At 50.7% G+C, this 24036-nt stretch overlaps 1 protein-coding gene across 1 annotated transcript in view; it reads right to left on the minus strand.

Annotated features, from left to right (window-relative positions):
* The window catches only part of GRIK4 (glutamate ionotropic receptor kainate type subunit 4), a 159212-nt gene that overhangs the window by 96527 nt on the left and 38649 nt on the right, over positions 1-24036 (minus strand). The window contains exon 2 of the mRNA XM_068659238.1: positions 6509-6640. Within this exon, the coding sequence (XP_068515339.1) occupies positions 6509-6590 (82 nt within the window). The 5' untranslated portion in view covers positions 6591-6640. The remainder of the gene's footprint in view (positions 1-6508; positions 6641-24036) is intronic.

A 24036-nucleotide genomic window follows, 5' to 3' on the forward strand; every position in this document is an offset into this window, starting at 1 on the left:
AGGTGGTGCTTTAAATGCAAGGTAATTGGTCCACAGGGAGGAACAAATTTAAAGCTCAAAGTATTGCTGACGCCGGCGCTGAGTTTTCAGGTGCTCTGAGCTGCCAAGACAGCTGCTCTCCATCAAATGAGCGAGGCTTTGCAGTGTGATGGTGCTCGCTCCAGCGAGGGGCTGCTAGGGACATTTAATTCTGCTTTATTCTGTCGTGAAGACAGGCTCACCCCAGAGCACATGAAATCCATTCTTCCTCAACTGGCCACAGGCAAAGGCGAGGGTGAGGCGCTGGGCAGTGGGAAGCGGTAAGGCGGAGCGGTGCACGAGCCTATCTCAAGGAGCTTTCTGCAGAAAATCCAGCTTTGCCGAGTTTGGCTCCGAGCTGGAATTAATTTTGGCAGCTGTTTAGGCAGGGAACCAAGCATCTTTCATTCATGTAATTGACTTTTTTATTCACATATATATATATATATGAAAAAATAATGAAAGGCATGACAGAGTAGCTCTTGCTATTACGAGCTTTCACTCTATGAAAGAAAAAGATCCCTGGTAAAAATGTCTGAGTGGCTAAACACACAAAGTGCTGCCCAGGGGCTGGGATGGTATTTAGACGGAAAGCAGGCTGTGTGGCTCTCAGATCCCCATCCTTGGCTCGGGGACACTCCTCAGCATCCAGGAGCAAAAAGCAGACCCCTAGAGCAGAGCTCTATACACGCACCTCTCTGTGTCCATCCTCTGCCACAGAAGCATGCCTGGAAGAGTGATGCCAGACATTTACAGCCATCAACCCCTCTTCTCCAGCAAATTTTCCACTTCCTGCTGAATTAGCAGCTGCAGCATGGCCAGGCAGCTTCCCAGCCCTGAGATCTATACCTGTGCAATGTGCATGTGGATGTAATAATGAATCAAAACAAGGCTCAGGGCCTCTCGGGGTGTGCAACATAGCCTGGCTCTCCGGCACTAGGAGCAGATCAGGGAAGATAACTCCTCCACGGAGGTGCAAACGCACCAGGAGATGCTCCGTTTCACCGAGTCCATGCCTCCTTTCACGCCGTGCCCTGTAACATCGATCCGAGATATAAATCTGTTTATGATTCATTATTCATATTATCAGCAGGGCTGGATTCCTTAGCCGTGGAGCAGCGGCTCGTTGTGTTTCGTGTGGCAAAGGCACAGCCTGGAGACAGACAGACAGACACCCCTTCCACCTGCCTCCCAGGCAGGGGACATCTGGGGACAAGCGCGAGGATTCGTAGCCAACAAATTGCTCCAAGGGCCTGGCATCTCCACGGGTGATTTTTTTCTAAATAAGGATTTATGCACAGAACTCAGAAAACATAAATAAAATATCACTCTCCTGGAAGAATAACGAAAACAAAATTAAAAGGGCAAATAGTTAACAAATTGATATTGTATTTCTCTCTCCCTCTCCCCACTTGGTAGCGAATGACAAATAACTACCGATCTACTTCACCTAAATGAACTTAACTGGACCTTTTTAATATTGGGGGAAATGAAACATTTATAATGGCTCAGCCAGACAAATTTAGCAAGTCATGCATCAACAAAGACGTGGATACGGCTCCTCCTGCCCGATTCTCTATTTCTTTAGGCGCTCAGATTCTAGGAAAGTCCTGTGAAAGCCTTTTAAAAAAAATAAAATCAATAGAGGGTGAACCCTACACATGAGCGCTCAGGTGAGCCCAGCGAAGTAGAAATGGAGCAGGGGAAGGAAATTCGGGGACCCATAGCACAGGGCTCAGACACTGGGGCTGCTGGTGGCCACGTCCAGGAGGGTCCCTGGGAGATGGGCAACCTCGGGGCACCTCCAGCAAGCCTCAAACTGGGGCTCCTGGGGACTGGGACCCCGACACACGTTTGTTTAAGCAGCTCCCCCCACCTAAATGTCACCCAGCTGCAGCACAGCCTCCCTCCTACCAGCGCAGCGTGGGCACAGCTCTCACTTCTCCAAATTAAATTATTCTGAAGCCTTTAAAAACAAGAGGTCTGCACACAGAGAAGCTGGATAATCGCACGTGTCTCGGTGACCTGCTGCCTCCCCAGCCCGGTGCTTCCCCTCCTGTACCCAGGAGACAACTGACCGGAGGAGAGGAGGCACCCAGCCCCTGCCAGCAGCTTTGTTTTATGAAACACTCCTCATAATTACCAGCAGAAAGGTTTTCCAGCAACAGCACCACCACGTGAGCCCCAACCGTCGTCTCCCTGCTTTCAGCTGATGGCAGCAGCCTGGCTGCTGGGTTCAAAGCCAGGGTAAGGCCATTTCTCTGCCGGGGAACAGCAAATTGGTGAGCAGCAGTTTATTGCACTCACATCGCTATCATCCACAAAGGGCTGCGATCTGCCAGAAAGCAGCGCTGCGTACGGAAGGGAGACACAGGGATGCAGAAGAAGCTGGCTGCAAGGCTCCTGTCTGCCTCTTGCCACCTCCTTCAGCACACCCAGCAAAATATCAGTGTTTTCCCCAACCCCACAGGCGCTGGGGGATCCCAGGAACATTTTCCTGACATTACAGTTCCAGCAGCAGAGCAGGTGGAGGAGACTCACAGCCCTTTGAAACTCCAGATTTTCTGAACCGTGCCTAGAAACAGGGACAAATGTCCCAGGCTGGCTCTCCTGGTCCCACCCCATGGCCACTTTGGACTCTTGGAGACTTCTCTGATGGACAAAGCCCTACCACGAGCCCTGGGCCAGCCACACAAACTGCTCCGCTGATCAAATGGTGGATGCAGTAGGTATGGGGTAGACGAACCCTACGTTTCACCACGCAAAACACCCTTAATGCTGGGGCTCAATGCTTCTGCGGGATGTTTGTGAAGCTGGGAGGGATTTGGGCAGGCAGACTGAGGCAATTACCAAAAGGAGCACTTCAGGGGCTGAAGGCCTTGCAAGGAGTTTGTCCGTGGACAATGTGGCAGGGATGCTGAGCCTACGGCTAGTTAGGGCAGCGCTGTGAATAAATCACAGCTTGGGCTTGTGTATGAATGTTCAATGAGCACCCAATGAATCTCACAAGAGAATACCAATTTAGAGCCCTGACAGCCTGCTCTGTAAGACCAAGTAAATTACTTAGTAAATAACTCAAGTAAATTTACACTTTTGAGTAATGAGTCAACAAACAGAAAACAAAACCAGGATTACTTCTCAGGACGGGACAAGCTGCAGGAAGCTGGAGGAGATGCTGGCCCAGAGCATGCTGCATCTGCCATCCCTGCCTGCCTGTGGGGCGGGCAGGAGGGAGCTGATGTTTCCTGTGCTTTTGGGGTAGAAAAACACAAGAACGATTGCAAGGGCAAGCACCAACTACCAGGTTTCACTCCCAGGATGTTTTGGTAGGATGTGTACGAGCCCTTTCAAAGGCCACCACATGTCTTGAGGCGCTCCCTACACATCTCCTGGAGCGTTTGAAAGTATTTGAGAATATGCCCAGTCCTGCCTGCTTCTCCATCCCCTGATCTCAATCAATATTTGAGCATCTATGGAGAGAAAACCTCACTGACACGGAGCAGGAGAGCTGACTGATAAACAAGAGGCTCTTTGAAAAGAGGAGCTATCGTGAATGGAGCATGCAGGTCCGTGTTTTTCCCCACAAAGGTCTCCCAGACAACACGATTTAGGAGACTTTCTCTAGGATGGGATCAGAAGGGAACGCAGAGTTTAAGCCTGGAGAAAAATGCTGAAAAAAAAAAGGCCCAAACCAGTGGTAGTTCCTGTGTAGTGAGGAGAGAAACAGAACAGGAACAGCTCCAGGTGTACAGCAGGCTACAAGCTGTGCCTGTGCACAGCAAGGCTGCGAGGAAGGTCACCCACAGCCCATGTTCTGCTCACTGCTTTGCACAGACGATGCCTCTGAAGCTCCCTGCAATGCAACAAGCAGCCCTTCCTCAGCGTGTACTCGAAGCAATCCGCTACCAGAAACTCCACCGAGAGGTGTCAGGGCCAAGAGCCACCTGAAACCCCAGGAAAGCAGCCGCAGGGGGGCTCAGAGCTCGGTGTAAAAGCCGAGTGCCCCAGGCTCAGCACCATCCTGCCTCCTTCCAGCCGTGCCCAGCAGCAATAACCTCTCCAGCCACCTGGGGAGGAACCAGGGCAGGGCACTGCCTGCGTTCACCTCACACACTGATCATAAAACTGCGCCTTTCAGTGGTCCATTACCAGATGGCTCTCAGAATTATTCTGAATGTTAGCTTGCGTTTTCTTTGAATATTCAAAGGCTCGTGCTGCTCTGTTTCCCTTCGCGATGCAGCGCATTGATTTATATCGCTAGATACCGTATCCCCCTGCCTTGCCAAAAGCATGCTTTGGGGAATGATTTCAGGGCTGCCAGTAATATTTTTCTCTCCTTTTATGTTGTGCTTTATTTTTTATTAACTTTTTGGCTGGATATATTTTTAAAATAAAGCTGTGTCGCAAAGAGACAAAACCAAAACCCCAAACCCTTCCTCAGCTCTTCGCCCATCTGCTTCAGACTCCATTTTTTCAGAGAAGTTGCTTTAGACTTAAGTGGGGGAGATTCACTGGGTCCCAAACCCCTAGAGTCACTCCTTGAGAAGCTGTTTCTCCTTCATGAGCTCACCCAAGGTCAGGAGTGCTGGTGTCCCACTCCCAGGAGGTGGCAGGTACCTGGAGACCCCCGGACCTTGACCGCAGGGTCTCTGGCCACTCCAAAATTTAACACCACCTGGCACAAAAGCCATGACCTTTGGTGCATTTTAGAAGGTTCAGAGTTGCTCCTTCCTGTTCCTACCACAACATTACTCCTTCTGCTGAAATCCTGAGTTCTCCACTCCCTCTGCAGCACCCAAATGCAAATTCTTCAGTCCTAGGAGGGTTCCACAGGCTAAGGAAATCCAGTGTCTCTATCCTGGACTGGGCAGCAGTGCTGTAAGTTTTAAGAGCAATGATTTCTGGAGCAGCTCCATTTTTTTTGCCAAGAAAAGTCAAAAGCACAGAATTCCTAAATGCACAATGATTTTAAAACTGGAGAGACGGGTCCAAGGGAGCGTGACCGCAGTGTGAGGGAGTGCAGAGCCACCAGCAGAGCCGTCTCTGGGATGAAGACCAAAGCACCAGAGATTTGCTGCAGCCCTGGGCCTCTGCAGGCACACGATGCTGACGGGGAGAGGCTCACATTTACCCAGTGTGTTTGTGCTGTTCACCACCCTGCATCCCTGCTAAGTACAACTTGGACACGTGAATGATACCCAAGAGTCATTTATACTAGGGATGTGACTTAAAACCCCAGCAGAGCATCAAGATCTCCTTTACCAGTAGCAGCTACCAGGTCCAGAAGGCAAAACCAATACCTGGAAGAGACGGAGGGAGGAGGACTTCCTACCACCTCTGCAGCTGCTTGTGGGTTGTGCCCCAAACACTGAGACCCCAACTTCACCTTACCTGCCCCCAGAGATGAGCAGGGACTTGGCCTCACTGTGGCCATCATCGAATTCATCAGGAGGTCCCTGAGCATGCACAAACTGAGCCACGGCAGGCACGTAACCCCTCCATCCCCATCCCCATCTGCTGCCTCAAGTGGAGGATCTGCCCATCGATGTGAAATGCAGCCCGCGGAGCAGAAATGGTCCTGCACAAGTGCTCCACATGAATCAGGGATGCTGGGGCTATAAACCACCCCGGCTCCTGCCAGCACTCACCCTCCCATGCTGTATTTCTGAGCTGCTCCATGCTCTGCTGGCAAAAAGGAGAAGTAATTTTATTTCAAGTGTCACCTGTGAAAGTTGCAAATGGGGACGGGAATAGATTAGCTTATCTGCAACAAATAGTTAATAAAAACAGCTAGTGGCTCCAGAGAGAACAGGCAGGAGAAGCAGTTTGCTTTCCAAACAGCAGAGCACGGTGTCAGTGCTGTGAAGCAAGTTTCATTACAAGGTTTCCAGATGCATTTCTTTTCCCTAATCCACACAGGCAGGGAGTGAAGACGGCGGTGCCTCTTCCTGAACACTTTTTAATAAAGCCCAAAGGAGAACAAATGCGAGGACTCTCTTACAAACAGAGCATTTTGGAGTTGTTAATGTTCTCGTGACACTTTCAGTTTGGGCTCAAACACTCCTTGCTCATCAACACGGGGACAAATAAATCTGCAACAGAAAACCATTCCCTTCTGCTTGGAGCTTAGGAGAGCATCAAGGGGGGGGATGCAGGGTGGGGGAAAGAGCCTCATCCCTCAGTGTCTCCTCGAGGAGTGACTTTCACTTCACATTTATACAGAGAGCGATTCCCATCAGGGAGCATTACCCCCGTAAAAATCAATGCAGATGCGTACGCTCGCCGTACACCGCATCGCATTTACGAGATGGGGACCACATTTCAAGAAGGCAGGCACGAGGCCGGAGCTCTGCAAGCGACCCAGCCCCATCTGAGCCACGACCACGACCACCAGCAGCCCAAAAACCACACGGGCAGAGCCTTCTCCGAGCACGCCTACGCGGAGCGGTCCGAGCAGCCAGCGGAAGGTCGCAGCGAGCTTTGTACTCACCGATCCTCAGGGAGTGGGGGCTGGCAGCGATCCTCATCAGCCACAGCAGAAGGAGCACCAGAGGCGCCAAGACACGGGGCATCTTCTATAAATCCTCATGGAGCCCTTCGGTGGTCTGGGCATGACATAACTCTGCGGAGAGAGCACACACCGTGAGCACCCCGGCTCTCCAAGCAGCGACTCAGCACGATGACACTGCTCGGAGCGTGCCAAGGCAGGGGGACAAAGAGTCTATTTACCAGAGGAGGAGGAAGCTATTTACAGACTATGAATTATTCAGGAATTCGAGTCAAACTGGGCGAAGAGCTTCTAACAAAATATGGAAAAGAAACCCAAGGAAAAGTCCAAATATTTCATCTTGGCATTTTTAGAGTTTCCACAAAAACAAGTGGAAATCAATATTGAGTCACATCTATTTAATTTCTCTTTTTCTTCTTTTAAATTTAAAGCAGCCAGCTACTTAAATATTACACTGACTCCAGCTTTTAGGGTAGGACCCAACATTATCAGAGCAAAACACGCAGCGAGGGATGGGAGGCAGGGACTGAGTCACTTTGGGAACCAAACCAGAAACCAGTTCCTGACATTGCAGCAGCCCCAGTGAGCGATAGCAGCCCCCGTCTCCTTCCCTTCCCTACATGCCCAGAAGGGTTGGGATTCAGGACGAGCCAAAGATGAGGTCTCTTTCTTTCTCCTCCCACCAGGCAGCCCCATTCCCAACACCTTCCAAGCCCAAAATGACAAAACAACGAGGGATACGTGACGAACCCCCAGAGCTATCACTAGTGCAGGTATTGGCACACGTTGTCCCGCAGCACATTCCCCCAGCACAGCTGAACAGGTTCTTAACAAACACCACTCTCAACAGCGACACAGAGATTTTACTTAATTATTGTCCTTCATGTTGATAAAATTATCTCCACAAGCACTAATGTCCCTAAATGCTGACGCTGAGCATTTCATGTTACCTTATCTCTCCCTTCTCCAGTTTTCTGGCAATCGCTCTCGCGCTATTCCATTTGTCTAATTCCTGGGCCAAATGCTGAAGCCCTGACACAGGCAAAGTCTTTAATCTGCCTTTGAAGTTACCAGGAGTTTTGTTCGAGAAAGTTGTAGCTTTTTCTTTGTGGTTTTTCAATGCAGCTACTTTTAGGCTGCGTTTAGACCCCTGCCACCTCACCTCAGCGCTCCCCAGAGGGGCAAATCCCCTTTTACAGGCAGGGAAGGAATGCAGAAGAAATACTGAGAGGTGGCCAAAGGGATGAAGACAATGCAGGGGCTGAAAAAGGAACCACTTATAGGTCCTGGGGTCAGTCTCCTGCACCAAATCGCTACCGGGAAGCTGAGCCCCAGTGCTCTCAGCCCATAGAAAATCAGGGGACCCCATGTCGGGTGCCAGCTGGACATCTCCGGAGCATCCTGCTTTCAGGAGGTGCCTGCTCAGCACATTTTGATGCAGCAGAAGCTGCCAGAAATCACCTAAAAATCATTAGCCACCTCTGCGAAGGGCAATGGCAATTTTCTCTTTTTTTTTTTTTTCAGTGGGAGTTATAGTAATGCCTTCGGGGGAAAAGCCCTAAAAGGTTAAGCACATGGTAAATTGGCTCCTCAGAAGCACTGGCAGCAGCAGAGACGGATTGTGGAGCAACATATCATCTGAGAGCTTTGAAGCTGTTATTTCAAAACTTTCTAAGAGACAGAAAAACAGCAGGATCAAGTCAAATTTATCGCACAGGCACTGCAGAACAGGCACCAATGCCACACACATCCCCTCCCAGACCAGGCAGAAGACCCAGGACTTGCAGCTCTGAGGGACAGAGCTCAAGGCCACCTCTCCTGTTTGCAGCTGGGTGTGGTGAAGAGGCAAAGCACGCGATCCATGGGCAAGCAGCTGCCTTTGCATCCCCAGCCCGGAGTTAATAGCAAAGCCAAATAAGAAATCCGGGGCGCCCGCTGTGCTCTGCTCTGCGAGCGGCGGGGCTGTAATTACCTAGAACATGGAGCACAGAGGGATGCTGCGCTCACCTAACACATTACCCACCGCTAAGAGCAGCTTCCCAGAGCTTTGCTTTTCGAGCACGAACCCAAGGAACAGCTGTCAGCTACAGAAATACACCTTGGGGTTCACCAGACAGCAGAACCGCTCGGGCTCCCACCACCTGTACCCCATCTGGTGGATGGAGGTGCTTGCAAAACCCTGAGTGCAGCACGGGGACACTTCCCCAGCACCACACCTGAGCCGCCGAGCAGTGGGAATAAACAGAGGAACTCAAGACGTGGGATGAGAGGGAGGGGAGAGAGCGGATTTTTCTTCCTAGCCTAGCATCGGGGTTTCTATTCTCAAAGGAGCAGAGAGATGTTTCAGTTCTGGCTCTCTTCATCTCCCCGGTGTCCCAAGTTCCTCCTGCTCCCTCCTCTCTAAACTCTGCCATGAAAGCACCATAAACACGGTTCAAACCCTTTGTCAAGTCACTCCTGCCTTGCTGAGCGAGTCACGCTCCCAACAGCTTTTGCTTCCTTGCGGCTGCGAGGTGCATCTGCCTCTCTCATTGCCCCATCAGAAGCCTTAAAATATTTTCTGCCCAGCTAAAGCAACACACCACAGGTATGACTGGGCGATCTGCCCTATGCAGACTAAAATTATTCACAGGCAGGGACGGCGATGACATTCTGCTTTCACACAGCACAAAGCAAGAAACCTCGGAAGGCAAGGATGAGCAGAAGAGAGCAGGGATGCTCAGCAATTCACCACACTAATTCTTGTTCCTGTGAAGATGACTTATCCCAACTCACCCTCGCCACAGCTTGCTGGAAATGCTTCAGATGAACTTCCTCTACTAAATTCAGCCTGCACGGTTACAGCTCCTGCCTTCGTGGCTCCTCTTCGCTGTGCTGGCAACTTGCTAAGACAGCGAGCGAGCCTGGTTGAGGGACAGCTGCTTATAAAGCAGTCTGAATCCGCTATATCCCCCCCAAAGCCTCTGAATCCCCCAAAATGAGTGGGACAGCTGGAAAAAAATATTTCATAAGGTCACTCCAGGTGGTGCCTGCATTGCTGGAAAGCTGGTGGTGGCTCATGGACAGGCTGTTAGCTTCTCTCTGCGCAGTACAAGCACATGATTTTTTCTTTCCCCTGTTAATCCCCTTTTCTAGTTTAGCTCTGAAAATTCAGGAGGAAAATAAAATAAAATAAATCAAGACTATTCCGAACGGTTTGGAGCTCTCTCTGGAGATAAAAGTCTCTAAATACGAGGCAGAATTATGAACGATTTGCTTCTCAGAGGAAGCAACTCGCTTCTGAAACTACTTATACATTTTTAACGACCGTGCGAGATGTGCTCTTCTCCGCTGCTAGTGCCACGTCCTCCTGATACGCTGAGATTTCTGCAGGAAATTTCTTCGCCGGCACAGCAAGAGCCAAAAGGGAGAATAAAATGGTAAATCACAGAATAAATCTCTCCTGCAGCTGCCACTCCAGTAGCGAAGACACCTCTGAGAACCAGCCACGGCTCGTCTCTGCCTCTTGCTCCCCCTGCCCGACCTGCCAAGGCCACTCAGGAAATCCAGGTGCGCTGCTATTTCTGCTCAGTACCTCCAAGGATGCACCTGCCCCACAAAAGCCACGCTCCACGTGCCCAGGCATTGAAAAACCCCAATGCATGCGTTTTCCTGATCCAACCTCCTTTTACTTCTACGGCACAACCCTTCCGCCGTGGTCTGAGGCTCGCTGAGAAACCACAAACACCCTTCAAAAATTGGCAGCGAGTTCAGTCCCAGGCAGGGGAAGCAGACTTCCACCCAAACGCTGCTCTGGAGGTGGCTCTGGTGTTGATGGATCTTTCTGTGCAACACCAGAAGCTTGATGAATGGTGAGAAAACGCAGCTCGAGCAAAGCTAGAGTAATCCTCGCAGCTGAGACAACAAATTTAACAGCTGCAGAACAGCGAGGAATTCGGAAAAGCTGTCAGGAAATATCAACAAACAACTTAGCGGAGCCTCTCCCATTCTTCCAACAGGCAAAGAGCTGTTTCCTTTTGCAAAGCTTCATCTGCAGAGAGGCTCAGATTTAAATGGAACTGACAAGAGGGAAAGAACCTGAAAAACATTTCAACAGGTGACTGGTGCTGGGCTTGAGAAAGCGCCTGCGTGGCCCAGGAGGAGGGGAGGAACTGAATTGCGAGCCTGCCCCAGGGATACAGAGATGTAAGTTCAATTAAACTGAAAAATCACTCCATTTAAAGCTACGAACAATATGTTTTCCTCTGCAAAATGCATAATTAGCATGGGTAAATCATTACCACTAGGTATTGTTGCAGTCAAAACCTCAGCGAGATTGAGAGAAGGATCAGGCATTTATAAAGAGAATGAATAGCTACTATTACAATAGTAAAGTTAAAAAAAAAAAAAAGGGAGCAAGAGAGAAAATCAGCTTTTGGATGGCGTGTAAACCCTTCATGCTGCAAGGCACAGGCTAACTCCCTGCGTTCGAGGGTTGGAAGAATCACCCCTGGGGCAAGCCTCCTCGCCCCGCTTCTGGAAGCAGCCAGCTCTGAAAAGGGAGGCTTAACAATACGAGGAGCAGCTCGGTTCCAGTCTGGCAATTTCTGTGTTCCTATAAAAGCTCCGTCTCCTTCCGGAGGCGGCTGTTTGACTTTCAGCCACCATGCCTTCCCTCCTCTCGCATTGTCCTTGCAATATTCGTGCTGGGTGAGCTCGCTGGGGTGCAGGAGGACCTCCAGCCCCACGCCAGTGGTGGCACAGAAGGGACATTCAGCCAGCACCACAGTAGGTGATATTCAAGGGGAGGTGATATTGGAGATAACCACCTGCTCAGCTGATACCTGAAATGGATTTTTTTCCATTTTCCTCGCTCTGTTCTTTTATCTTTTTTTTTTTTTTTCTTCCTCCTTTCCCCCTTCGTGACTTCCAGAAAAAGCAGCAAGGAACTTCAAGGCGCAGGGAGTTCTGGAGGCAGCCAAGCAGGAGCACACGTGTGTTCCTGACATTTCCCATTCCCGTGGATTATTCTCTTTAGCTTTCTCTCTCCACAAGCCTGAGTTCTCGCCTCACCTTTCTCAATCCTCCCCAGCATTAGCAAAGCCTGATCAACCTCTGCGATCACTGCTTAGGGATAAAAACAATACCTACCCACTCTAATTCCTCATCCAAGCTGCCTATGGGCTCAGCCACCTTCAAGTCAAGTTTTCTGCAGCATTTTCAACCCCAGGGCTGTGAACACAAGGAGATTTCGGGGGCTTGAGCCCCAGGCTGAGCACAGGGTGGCTTCCTTCAGAGATCTCCTTCTCTGCAGCCTCCTCGTGCGACCTACCAGACCCCGCAGGGCCGGGCACTATCTGAAAGCTTTATTGGCATAGCATCCCCGGCTCTAACAATTCACATCTCAAGAGTTTATATAAATAAAAATTAAAAAAAAAAAAAAAAAAAAAAAGGAAAGAGAAAGCTCAGATCATGTGGGATTTTCTTCCTCCCTGGTGCCCACAATTTATTTTTATTAGCAAACAATAGCAGTTAAAAGCACTGTGGTCTCACACAGCGACGTCTGCTCTACCCACTTCAGACACTCTTAATTGGCTTGGAGCTGTTATCTTGCAGGAGAAATCACGACGAGGCTGGGGGAAGGGGAGCGTCTGGAGGTGGGAGGAGAGCGGCAGCTTTGCTTCCAGCTGAGGCCAGCAAGCTGCCATCAGGCACAGGCCGGAGCCGTCCTCACCATAACCGCTCCTGGGATTTAAGGAGCTGCATTTCTTGACATCACCTCAATGTTTTGGCCATTTTAAGCCCACTGGTAATGATCGTTACAAAGATGAGGGCTGTTAACCTTGGATCAAGTTTCTGGCCATGCCTGAGACTAAATCACCTAAAAAAGCAGCAGGAAGAGCTCTGTTTGCCTCCCACACCTGGCACACATGAAAGCCTCAGCATACATCCTCGCACCAGCTGTTCCTCCCATATAAAGGGGCTGGGGCTCTCCTACCGACCATTATCCCACACTTATTCAGCAGAAGCATCCTGCCCCCTCCGCAGGTCATCGCTTCCATTAAAGCACCTCTGGCGCCCAGGAGCAGCTGGTTTGCTCCACATCCAGCCCCGAACCATCGAGGGTTTTAGGATGGGGCACCTACCACCAGCCATAGTGGCACGGGGAAGCTCCAGGGCCAGCAGCATCTCGGTTGCTCAACAACCCTCTTCTTACAAAGAGACCTGGGGGACCCAGAAGAAATTATCACAGCCAGAGCCTTGGCTTCATAAAAAGCTTAACCAGACAAAACAAAGAGCCTCAAAACCAACTGCTGTTTCACTTGAAAAGCTGGCAAATAAGAGCAGAGGTTTGAAATTACTGTTTTGTCCTAGCGCACAACAAACCTGATGCTGCCACGTGAATCTTGCTGGGAGAGGACACAATTTTAGTGGTCAGGTATCTGGTCCCAAAGCAGTGTAAGACCCAGGTACCTAAACAGCATGAAACCTCCAGTGCTTCAGACTTGCTTGGCTATTTCCCACCAAGCCGTGATGTGACTGCACGTGTTGGAAAGGAAAAAAGAGCTTCCAGGAGCCCAGCATCACCCTGTGCCAGTATTAAGAATGAACTGCTGGCCGAGACCCCTTCCGCGAGGCCTTCTCACAGCGATGCCCTTTTGCTGCAGAAAACAGCTGCTCAGAAAATCATTTCTCCATCCTCCTCGAAACCGGTGATTTTTCCAGTTCTGCCACGCTTTTCTTTCCACAGAGCTCTTTCTTGATAAATACACGCGCTTTGGGGAAGCTGCTTTCAGCCATTTGGGTCGCAGCAATTGAACCTTCCTGAAGACACGCGTTCCTGCAAAATACCCACTTTTCCTTTGAAGATCTTCAGCGTTCCCCACCCTCAAAGATGGATATTTACACCCAAAAATTCCTTTTATCAAAAAAGCTTTGATGGAAAATCTTCAGCTCTCTCCGAAGAGAAGAAACCCACCAAGCACTACTGCTGGTAGCAAAGAATTACTGCCGCCGCCGAGTCTCTTTACACATGAAGGAAGTTCTAAAATATGAATCGGATCCGTGAACATCTCGGGAGTCTGGGGGGAGAAAAAGCTCTTAAATGCATCAACCTGATCTCTGGGCTACAGAAAGAAGATTAATCTATTTATTTCACTTAAATCCCTGGCAGATTCAAGAGGGGAAAGAAAGGAAAACAAAGGAGCCTCTACCAAATCAACCTGCAAGAAGTGGTTTATGGCCAAAAAAAGCTACTTTTGATTCTTTTTACAGCTGCCAAACCTGTAAGTGAAACAAATAGATTAATCTGCCATCTATCGCCCAAAGAACATTTTGATACATTCCAGCTCCAAAATCCTGCTCTTTGAAGTTGGGAGGGGGCCGCTCGGGACTGGCTGAAGATGCTCGGAAGACTTGGTTGGTTTGTGTATCGTCATGGGGCACTGATTTTGGGGTGTGCACTTGGAAGACAGCAAGCCTATGCATTTGAAAGGAGATGGGAAAGAGGATAGATGCCAATGTAAGAACATGCACAAAACACATGGGTGGTGATAAACTGCAGAGCAGAGGAGGGGCATGGGGGAAATCTCTGCAGACCAGGGTAAAGAAACCTGCACAACCAAAGGTACCCACGGAAAACCACCACAGGAGCCAGCAGATGGACATCCATGCAACAGTAGGGCTGCACACGACAGCCAGATGCAAAAGAGTTGAGTTGGGGCAGTAATGGTTTGTAGCCAGGAATAAATAGTCTTGCACAAGAAAGCAGAACCGGAGTCCAAGCCGGTAACCGATGTCGCATTTAACAGGAATTAATTTGCATGAGAAGCTTTTAATCCTGCTTGTAACATAAGCAGTACAAAAAAAAAAAGGCTTCGAACCAGAAACCTGTGTGTTTGATTAACAGTTTAACACCAAAGAGCATCCAATTAGAGGTGCAGCTCTACTGGGTTGCTCGGATGAAACATGCAGGTCCCGGGGGGACAGAGCAGAATGGGCAGCGCTGGCGTTTTTCCCCTTCTTGTTGCAAGGACGAACAGATCCCACGGGGAGCTGGAGAGAGGGGAGAGCAAGGGGATCCCTGGGCACGTGAGGAGTGCCACTCGGACAAAGTGCACATGTATGATGTCTCTGCCAAAAAAAAACCAAACACTAACCTCTCTCACCAGGACATGTACAGCATTGGACCCTGAGGGATGAGGTTCTCCGACAGATTTCTAAGAAGAGCTCGCTGGGAAGAGAGCTTCTCCTTCCTGGAGCAGCACCCTGCTGCTGGGAATGGTGAGCAGGCAGAGGAGAGGCAATGTTTGCCAAAGGAAAGTTCTTATTAGGAATTTATTCTTATTCTGCTGATACATAGCTGAGCAAAAGACCAGAGAGGTATTTTTGCCTAGTGACAGCGCAGAAAACGCAGCAAGAGACGTGACTTCTCCCCAGGCTTGGCTCTGGCACCTCTCAGTTTCTCACCATCCTCTTCTCTCCGTCTCGTGGCCTTTAATGTGCTTGTTCTCGTGGAGTCTTCTGCGTTGCAGGGAGTTTGGGCACGGAGCAGCTTGCCTGATGATACGAGAAGTGCTTCTGAACAAAGCACTCGAGGCTGACATGCCTGAAGATAACTGCTCCGTCTGGCTTCTCCTTTGTTTCTCTAATACCTGGCCACTTGGCTTCACTGATGGCCATAACACACATAAATTGTGCACAGCTCTGGACTTCACATATGGTTTTGTGTAAGTTATTTATCACCTCTCCTGCAAGCCGAACGCCATCAGCCCTCTCACTTGCAGAGAATTTGCCCCGTCTGAGCCACCCCTGCGAGAGATCTCAGCTCCTAAACTCTGCTGCACCCGGAGGCCAGCAGGATCTTTAAATTGCCATGAACCCTGACCTTCAGAAAGCCTGGAGTAAAACTCCAGACCTGGCAGAGATTTTCACCATTGCTTCAAACGGAGCCTGCACTTTACCTTCACTGTGCAGGGTTAGGTATGGGATAAATCTCAGGGCCTTAAAGGGCCTCTCCTTGGTTCTTTCCTTCCTCTCTGCAGTGTGGTATATGCAGAAAGACACTGTGCTTGTGGGTTGTGTCCTGGGGTTCAATGTGGAGCAAGCAAAGATCACTCGGCTTCACCAACAAAGCACAACGCGCAGGTCTGCAGAGGCACGATGCCTCGCCGTGAAAAATAAATATGCCCTCGGAATAAATCCCTTCTGAACACCTCTGCTTGCCGTGGCTCTCAGTTCACTCTAATCAGGCTGCCTGCGCTCCTGGCTTTGCAGCGTTCTCAGAACTGCTCCCAGAGCACTCATCCTCATCAGCGACATCCAATTTCCAAACCGAGCAAGGAGCAACCCTGTCCAGGGCTGGCTTTTCAGCCGTTCTCATCACTGGCTTAACATCAATTCCGGCTAAATGAGGAAAGTACAAAAGGACTAAGTTATGCCCACGCTGAGCGCTCCGAAAACCCCAATCACATCATTCTCTTCCAGCCATAAGCATAAGTTGTCCTCATTAGCCAGCCTTAGCCCAACTTTAATGTTTGCATCTTGACCTATAATCCATCCAAACTCCAGCCCCATATTCTGTTATCCCATATTCTGCAGCTGTTATCCCGAAGCCTCAGCTCGCAGTCTGGCCAGACGAGCCAAGGGGGCTCAGACATTTGACAGCCTCAATTTGCTCCTTCTGATCCACAGTTTGCAGGTTTTGTCCAAGCACCAGAGCACGTGTGCCTTCCACAGCCGTGCTTCCCATACCCACTGACGTGCCCGTTCCCAATCAACGTGCAATCTGATGACCAATTTTCAACCAAATTTCAGGCAGATGCAGGCTCCCCAAACCACCAGCCTCTATCAGACTACGAGCCTCGTGAAATAACACTCCAGCAGAGGAGAAAGAACTGCGAGTTCAGCTCAACTCCCACTAGGCACCAAGGCATCCACAAGGGGAAGGCATTATGCATGCCCCAAATATAGGAGAAATCATCAATTAGCGCTCACTCAGCTCTGCCACGAGGCACACACCACGAGCGAGGCTGCCTCAGCTCCCAGGAACTGCTCAGGTTTTCTCCCCACACCCTCTGGGACCTGCTTCAGCTCAGATTCGCTCCAAGCACAGGAAATTTGGAGCAGTCGTGATTCAGCCCAGCTCATTTTGAACCAGTTTGGAGCCCAGCAGGCTTCCCACCACCCCAGCTGCCCTGCTGCCGTCAGCCCAGTTGGTTTTGCCGTCAGATGCCAGCACAGCAGCCTCGTCCCTCTCCCACCCCCTGAAGAAAAGCTGTTAACGCTCCTCTCCACATTATCCTTTCCCAAAAGTAGCTTGGACTTTGCTGGTGGGGAGGGACAAATGCACAGAGGGACATTTTGGTGGTGAATGAAAGCAGCCACACGTCCAACCCCAGCCCCAGGCCCTCGTCCCTGCTTCCACTGTTCATCTGACTTTTCCAGAAGTTAAAGCACAGACATGGGGGGGCATTTTGGCTGTGGCACCCCCCCAAACACCAATGCTTAAACCACAAACCCTCAAAGAGCGTGCCAAGACGGTGACCCCAGCACGCAGCCGCCGGTGCCATCAGCACCAGGGCAGCCTGCGGCGTGCAAATAGACCCTTAAATTAAAGCCAAAATGAGCAAAAGTCGCCTCGGTCGCCTTCTGCAACACAAACAGCACGCCCGACCCGGAGGCATGCTGTGTATGAAGCCACCTGCAGCCAGCACTTTTGTGCTCAAACGGCTGCGCTACCGAAGCGGCTCCTCTGCTGAGATGAGGAGGGCAATTTCACACCTGGATTTCAGCCACAGATTCGACCTGTGGGCTCATTTCGCTCTCCCCAAGCATCAGCTTGATGCTGTGAGCATCAGCGCAGGAGAGGCGGTGTGGGAGGAAGGTGGCTCGGGAGGTGTCAGGATGACAGAGCGCTGGGTAAGTGCACGGCCCCCGACCCGCAGGGACACCCCGCAGGAGCCTGGCCGCACGCACAGCACAAATTCCTGCTCGAGCAAATTCCTGCAGAGATGCAGCCAAGAAAGATGGGCACGGAAAGCATTTGACACACCAAGGAAGAGAAAGTGCATAAGCAGCACGTTGTTTCTTGTTCATGAAGTGCTGGATTAACTCTGGGCCCTGGATGGCCTCGGCCACATCACCCTGTAGGACCCGGTGTGATGGTGCTTCCAAGAAGCTGTTCATTAAGGGATGAACAGTGGCAGTGCCCTTCAAGATCACAAATGTCCTGCCCCTCCAGGTCAATCTTCTCTGAAATCGCCGTGCCTTCTGCCTCTCTCCTTGCTGCATGGTCCCTGAATCACTCAAGCCTCCCAAAACCCGAGTCCATTTCTCTGGAGGGCTGGCGGGGACGTTTATCCCTAGGGGTGCCTCCCAGCCCTGTGGCTCCCCAGCCCCTCAGATGATGGGCTGCTGAGATATCAGCCTCACCTGCCTCTGCCACTTGGTCGTGTTCCTTGCCACCTTTCTGCCCATCTTCAGGGCAGGAGAAACCAGCACCTGCCCTCTACCCCTATGCAACGCAGCCCCCAGGAGCGGATCCCTCTCTCCTCCCCATCTCACCTACTTACAGCCCCATTTTCCCCAACTCCCTTGGCTGTGTTTATCCCCGGATCACCCCTGCAGAGCAGGGCAGTGCTGCTACCAGCACCTCGGCTGCCTCAGGAGGGTCCCAGCCAGTTTCTGGTGGGCACACGCCGCCCCATAAAACCCCTGCAGGCACACTGACACCAGGGCCACTCGCTCCATCGGAAGGGACAGCAAGAACCAACACGACAAGGAAAGACATCCGGGGGTCTGATGGGAATTACCTGGTGCTTTGCAACCCTGGGGCTGCAGCAAATTAGGCAACACTCCCAGTTCTGTTGTAACGCTGCCATTTCTGACCGCCATCCTCCACCAGAGTCCAGGAGCGCAGCACGGATCTGTCAGAGCAAGAGCAGCTCTGGGCAGCATCCTGCAATCTCTGCCCTGCAGGGCATTTTGGCTGGGGCTGCTCTGCTCAGCCAAAAAACACTCCTTGATCCCATTTCCAACCCCCTCTTCACCTTCCTGCAATGCCATCGGGCCACCCTGCTGGGAGGTGTGGGTAGAAGAAGAGGACAGCTCCAAACAGGGATGAGGAGGTGGAAAAGCCAAGCACTCAGGGCTTGAAGAGCCCCGTTTCTGCCTCAAACGCAGCAGGCTGGAGACAGGAGGAGAGCATCCAAGTCCCAGGGTAAGGATGGCCGGTCTCCAGCTACTTGAATTTATGTCAACCTGGAGACTAGACAAAGACCCATTAATTCCTGGGCTGTCCAAGGGAGAATTGGATGGGTGACAACTTGAGCATTACGACTTCAATGGACCATCTCCCTGGGGTGCCAGCAAGATGTGCTTTCTGGCTCTGCTGCCCGAAACTCCAGGAGAGATCCAAGCCCACCACAGCCTGCTGTCTTCACCTTAAGGGCCAGGAGCCCTCCTCGTCCTACGTGCCTCGAGGAGGCTGGTAGAGAGCTCCTTGGCAGCACTGCAGGCTCTGCTCTTCCTTCGCCCGCCTCCTCTTGTGAGAGCGACTGCCACTCAGGCAGGAATTGGTCTCTGGGGAGAACGGGGGGCACAGGATTTTCCAATCCCTCTTTCCTGAGCTGACAGCAGCCTTTCAGCCCAAGAACAGCTCAAAACACTTGCGAAGAGAGATTTTTATGAGCCCCCACCCAATCCTTCCAAGCTCCTTTTCTTAGACACTTTGAAATAATTAAAGTCTTCCATCAAATTATGCTGAAGATCTCTATGAAAAGCCTTTAATTTCCATTCACTTAATGTAACTCCATCCACCAGATGAACTCCGTGGGGGGCTTTTTTGTTTTGGGTATTTCTTTTCCCATCTCCTTTTACTTTTTTTTTTTTTTTTCTTCCCCTCCTAAAATATCATGCTGGGAAACTTTAATTTGATTTTAGCCTGACTAGCATTTGGGGCTGTGCAGCATCTTGTCAGCCTATCGCAGCTGCAGGGGCAATCTCCAGCTCTCTCTGACTTCGATGTGTTGCATTTAATCAGCTCCTGGTCAGCAGAAGCAACATCTGCGCATGGCTGGGACATGAGAAAAGCCTCCAAGTTAGCAAGAAACCCGAGCACCAACATCTCCAAGACCCATTGCTTCCTCCTGCAGGAGGAAATAGCCAAAAATGGTCCAGCAAGGGGTGGCTGGCAGCAGGGAAGGGGAGGTTTCATGCTTTATCTAAACAGGGGGAGGTTGCCACGCTGACCTTTAGCTCACGAGCCGCAGGGATTTGTGACAGACAGAAATAGGTCCTTCCACCCCAGTGACTTTTTCAAGTGATAAACTCCCTAATGAACAAGAAGCGTCCCCACAGAGCCACGATCCCCTTTCAAGTGTCCATCAGCAGACATTGGACAAGCCGTGCCACAACACCAATTAAGAACAAAACTGCAGGAGCTGCTGTGGCCACATCGGGACCAGCCCAGGATGCCCCCAGGGAAGCGCAGATGTGCTGGGGATGTCCTTACCTGCACCAAAACCTCTCGCTGCAACCAGAGGAACCAAGCCAAAGCGCTTGGGTACCTGGCTTTCTCAGGGCCCAGCACGCCCACCCTGGCAGGGTGGTAGCAGAAGCAGTGTTGCTACACAGAAGGGAAGCTGAGGCTCAAATCAAACCAAAATCCCGCAGCCAGCCCCGCTATTCTCAACAGGAGAGGACCGAGAGATTCGGACCCAGCCTGGGGGACGAGGAAGATGCCCACAGCTAGCACAGGGGCTCGAGCGAGGGTGGCATGGTGTTAGCTGCAGCCAGAGAGCCAGAAACACGCTTGGCAGATGTCTGGGATGGTGTGAAATGGCTTTTCGGGGTCTATGAAGGTAATACACTGAAGGAAAGGAGCTGGAGAACAAAATAAAGAGGCTGCCGTAAACAGACTTCGGCTGTTAATAGCTGAGAGCCAGAGGGCAGGGGGCAGAGAACAGCAGAGGGACACAAACTGCTGTGTGATCTAGCAGGAGGAGACAGGAGTACAGAGCTGTTCCCGGAGCAGCCCGTGTGCCGGGCTGGCTCACTGATATCACTCAGCCCTTACACCTGGTTTGACCACACTAATCTGAGGATTACGTCCCAGCTGGCTGATAAGCAAAGTCTCTGTGCTTGCAGTCCCTTCCCTGCAAAACTCAGGACCAGACGATGCTCAGGGACGTGATCCTAGGGAGAGCACAGTCCCAAATCAGCCACGAGGCTTGCTTTTCCCCAGGGCTGTTTAAAGCTACAGAAGCTCTCATATCCCAGAAAAAAAAAAAAAAAAAAAGCCTGGCAAATTTATGACACCTCTGCCCGTGCTTTGCGAGCAATCTATGAGAGTAAAAGCACTGGCATGCGGTACTCACAGCAGCTGCTCAGCAGAAGGGTGATACTGTTTATAAACCCGTGTTTGATTTTGCCATTGTAAGCACAGAGCAGATGCTGGGAGATGGGGTTAGGAGCACTTTATGGGGGCTCATTGAAGCTAACGGGCCAGGAAGCACTCATGAACAAGAGGTATAAGCTTGCTGACCTCCCACAGCAGCAGGACTTGACTTCAAAATCAAAGTACCAGGAAAGTTCAAGAGCTGGAAAATGCAATGGGTCCTCTGAGGCAAAGCAAGACTCCAGCTTCCAGGAAACCAGGCTTTAGCCCCAGTTCTGCTGCTTGGATAAACTGTTCCCTCTTAACGCATTACTTTTACCACCGTTCGTAGAGAGAATAACACTGCAGACCTCTTCGGTGAAGGGATTTGAGGTCTCGTGATGAAGAGTGTTCTGCAAGACTCACAGCATCGTCACGTCCAGGCAGGAATAACCTGGGGGCTGGAAAGCTGGAGGAGCATTTTTCCAGCTGTGTTGGGAACACGTTTCCCTCCCTCAAACCCCAGTAAACCCATGCCCTGGCTCTTCTGCCTCACCGACCTTCATCAATTATTTTACCTGAGACTCCAAATGAAATCCTCACCCCAGACACTGAGCTTCTGTCAGCCAAAGCACAACAAGCCCACGGCCACACAGCAATCAAAGTCAGAAGGGAAACCCAGGAGAGAGGGCAGCCCCCACCGTGCTCACCAGAAGATGCTGCCGTTAACATCGCGTGCCTTAAATTTCCAGCCAGAGCTCATTGAGAAGACTAACATCTAGTAAAATGCCAAGATAATGTTTTAACACCACTGCCATCTCCACTGAATTTCACAGAGCTTTTCCTCCTGCAGGCAGCTTGGCCGTTCCTATCCCCCTCTGCAGTGGGACAGGGCATACGAAAGCCACTCCAAAAGCAATAAGAGCAGAAGATGACTGTAAACCCAATCCAAATGGATTACGTGAGGCAAATTCCTTCTGCAGAGTCTCTCTCCCTCACACCAAACAAAAGCATCTGCCAGCAATTTACCAGCTCGAGCGATTCTCATAACTCTCCCGCTGACGGCTCAGGACACGCGACACGGCTCCAGTACCGTCAGGTCACCGCTCTGCCTCAGAGCCTCGTCCAGGACAGCGCTGGGCTGAAGGTAATTAACGACGTGGTAACTAATCTGTTTAGCCATCCGCTGTGTCTACAATTCATTTCTGTCATCTGCAAATAGAGTATCAAAGCTGGGCGGCAGCTCTTGGCGGGTAGATGTGCTGGGGTTTAGAAAGGAGCCCAAGCTGCCCTCGCTGAACATCCACGTCCAAATAAACCTGGTTTCACCACCAGCAAGAGCCAGAAGGAAGCAAACACCAGGATCCCTCCTCAGCCTGCTTGGCATGCTGCTTCTCCTCCCAGCCCTCGGTACCAGCATCCATCCTCGCTTTGCAGAAGACACAAAGAGACAAAACTGTTTGTCCAGAACCACAAAGGGAGCCTGCGGTTGCCAGGACATCGACCTGGGATCACCGAGCTCTGAAACATTCCAGTTTTCTTCTTCCCACTGAAACAAGCCAAAGAAAACACTACGAACAAGATTTCACGAGACGGAGCTGGCAAACTCCTTTCAGGTTTTGATCTCCTAATGTCTGCACTCAGTAGGAGTCCGGCAGGTCTAGGAATAATGACAGCATTTTCAGAGCATTCAGACAAGATTTGTGTTCGGCAGCACCCAATGCACGTGCCAACAAAGCAAGGTTTGAGAAAATACATGTACAGAGGATTTGGTCTCAGCCGCACGCTCCGTTCCACCCACCGAAACAAGGCTCCAATTTTGGCATGCTCAAGGGTGGGGAGAGGCACAAGTTTCATGGTTCCATTCCCATTTTAGGCTCTGTACAAGACTGGAGGGGACAAAATCACAGCTCAGTAGTCTGTGGGGGAATCCACTTCCCAGGAAATGAGCTGCTAGAAATAACAGATGCTTCTCCAAGGGTTCCTAGCTCGGTTTGGTAGACCCAAGGGGCAGACGTTCTTAGACTAACAGCCAGGGAAATTTTGGCAATGCCTCCAAAATTGCCTCACAGTTTTCAGGGTTCACCCATCAGCAATGTCTGACACAGCAACTGAGATTAAGACTGTGTGGGTGGGTACATGTTGGTGCCTGCTAGTGAGCCTGTAAAAGATAACACGCGCAGCGTGGTGGTTTGGTCTACTGAATTGGGACTCCAGAAATCCACTTTTAGCTCTGCAACTGCCCTGTTCCCTATCCTTAAATAACTCGCTGCCTCTTCTTCCTACCGTTTCCCCTATACGAAATGGGAAATATTCCCTATGAGGTCTTCATGCCTAGGGACTGCATGGATCTAGTCAAATGAGCCTCAGAAACACCTTTTCTGTTGCGCCATACGCTTGCCGGGAAGTCCCGACACTGCTTCAAAGGTGGATTGTGATGACTCCTTACCAGCTACGTAGAGAGAAGATGCCTTCAACTCATTCTCAGAGTGCACAGCAACATATGCTCGTGCTGACAAGGTCGCATCTCCCTATCTAAAGAGGTTTGAGAGTTGGAGATGAGAAACACCCCAGAAAAATTAAATATCACTAAAAAAAAAAAAAGTTTTCCATATATACACAGGCACAGCTCAGCTTTGAGGTGGGAACCCTCTCCGTTTGCAGAACATATGCCTGGAGAGGTTGGATTCGACAAGATGCCAGGAACTCTGGCCCCGCTCCAGCAAAACATCCAGGCATGTGCTCACCACCACGGAGCTCACTTCGATGCCTGGCTTTTGGGCACAGATGACTCTCATATGGGAAGGTGGGGGGCACCCAAGCATTTAGCTGGGTGGGAATCACAACATCTGACACCAAAATACACCAAAACGCCAACAGTTGATCGACTTCAGCCTTTGCAGCACACAGGCAGAAGACTTAAGAGCAGTCAGAAACGCCCTAGAAAGTTATTGGTCTCCAGAGACTAAATTGAGATGCTCTCTTCTTCTCCATCCACCTCCATATCTGACCATTTTATTGTGAACATTTGTGGTTTAATTTCCACCTTCCCCCACCTTTTTTTCTTTTCCAACCCCACTAAAACCGGGAAGGTTTTAAAATCCTTGCATGTCTTGATGAGAGTAGGGCTGAAACGGCTCCTTTGGGGACAATG

Source organism: Anas acuta, chromosome 23 (genome assembly GCF_963932015.1).
Source record: "Anas acuta chromosome 23, bAnaAcu1.1, whole genome shotgun sequence".
Lineage (NCBI taxonomy): Eukaryota > Metazoa > Chordata > Aves > Anseriformes > Anatidae > Anas > Anas acuta.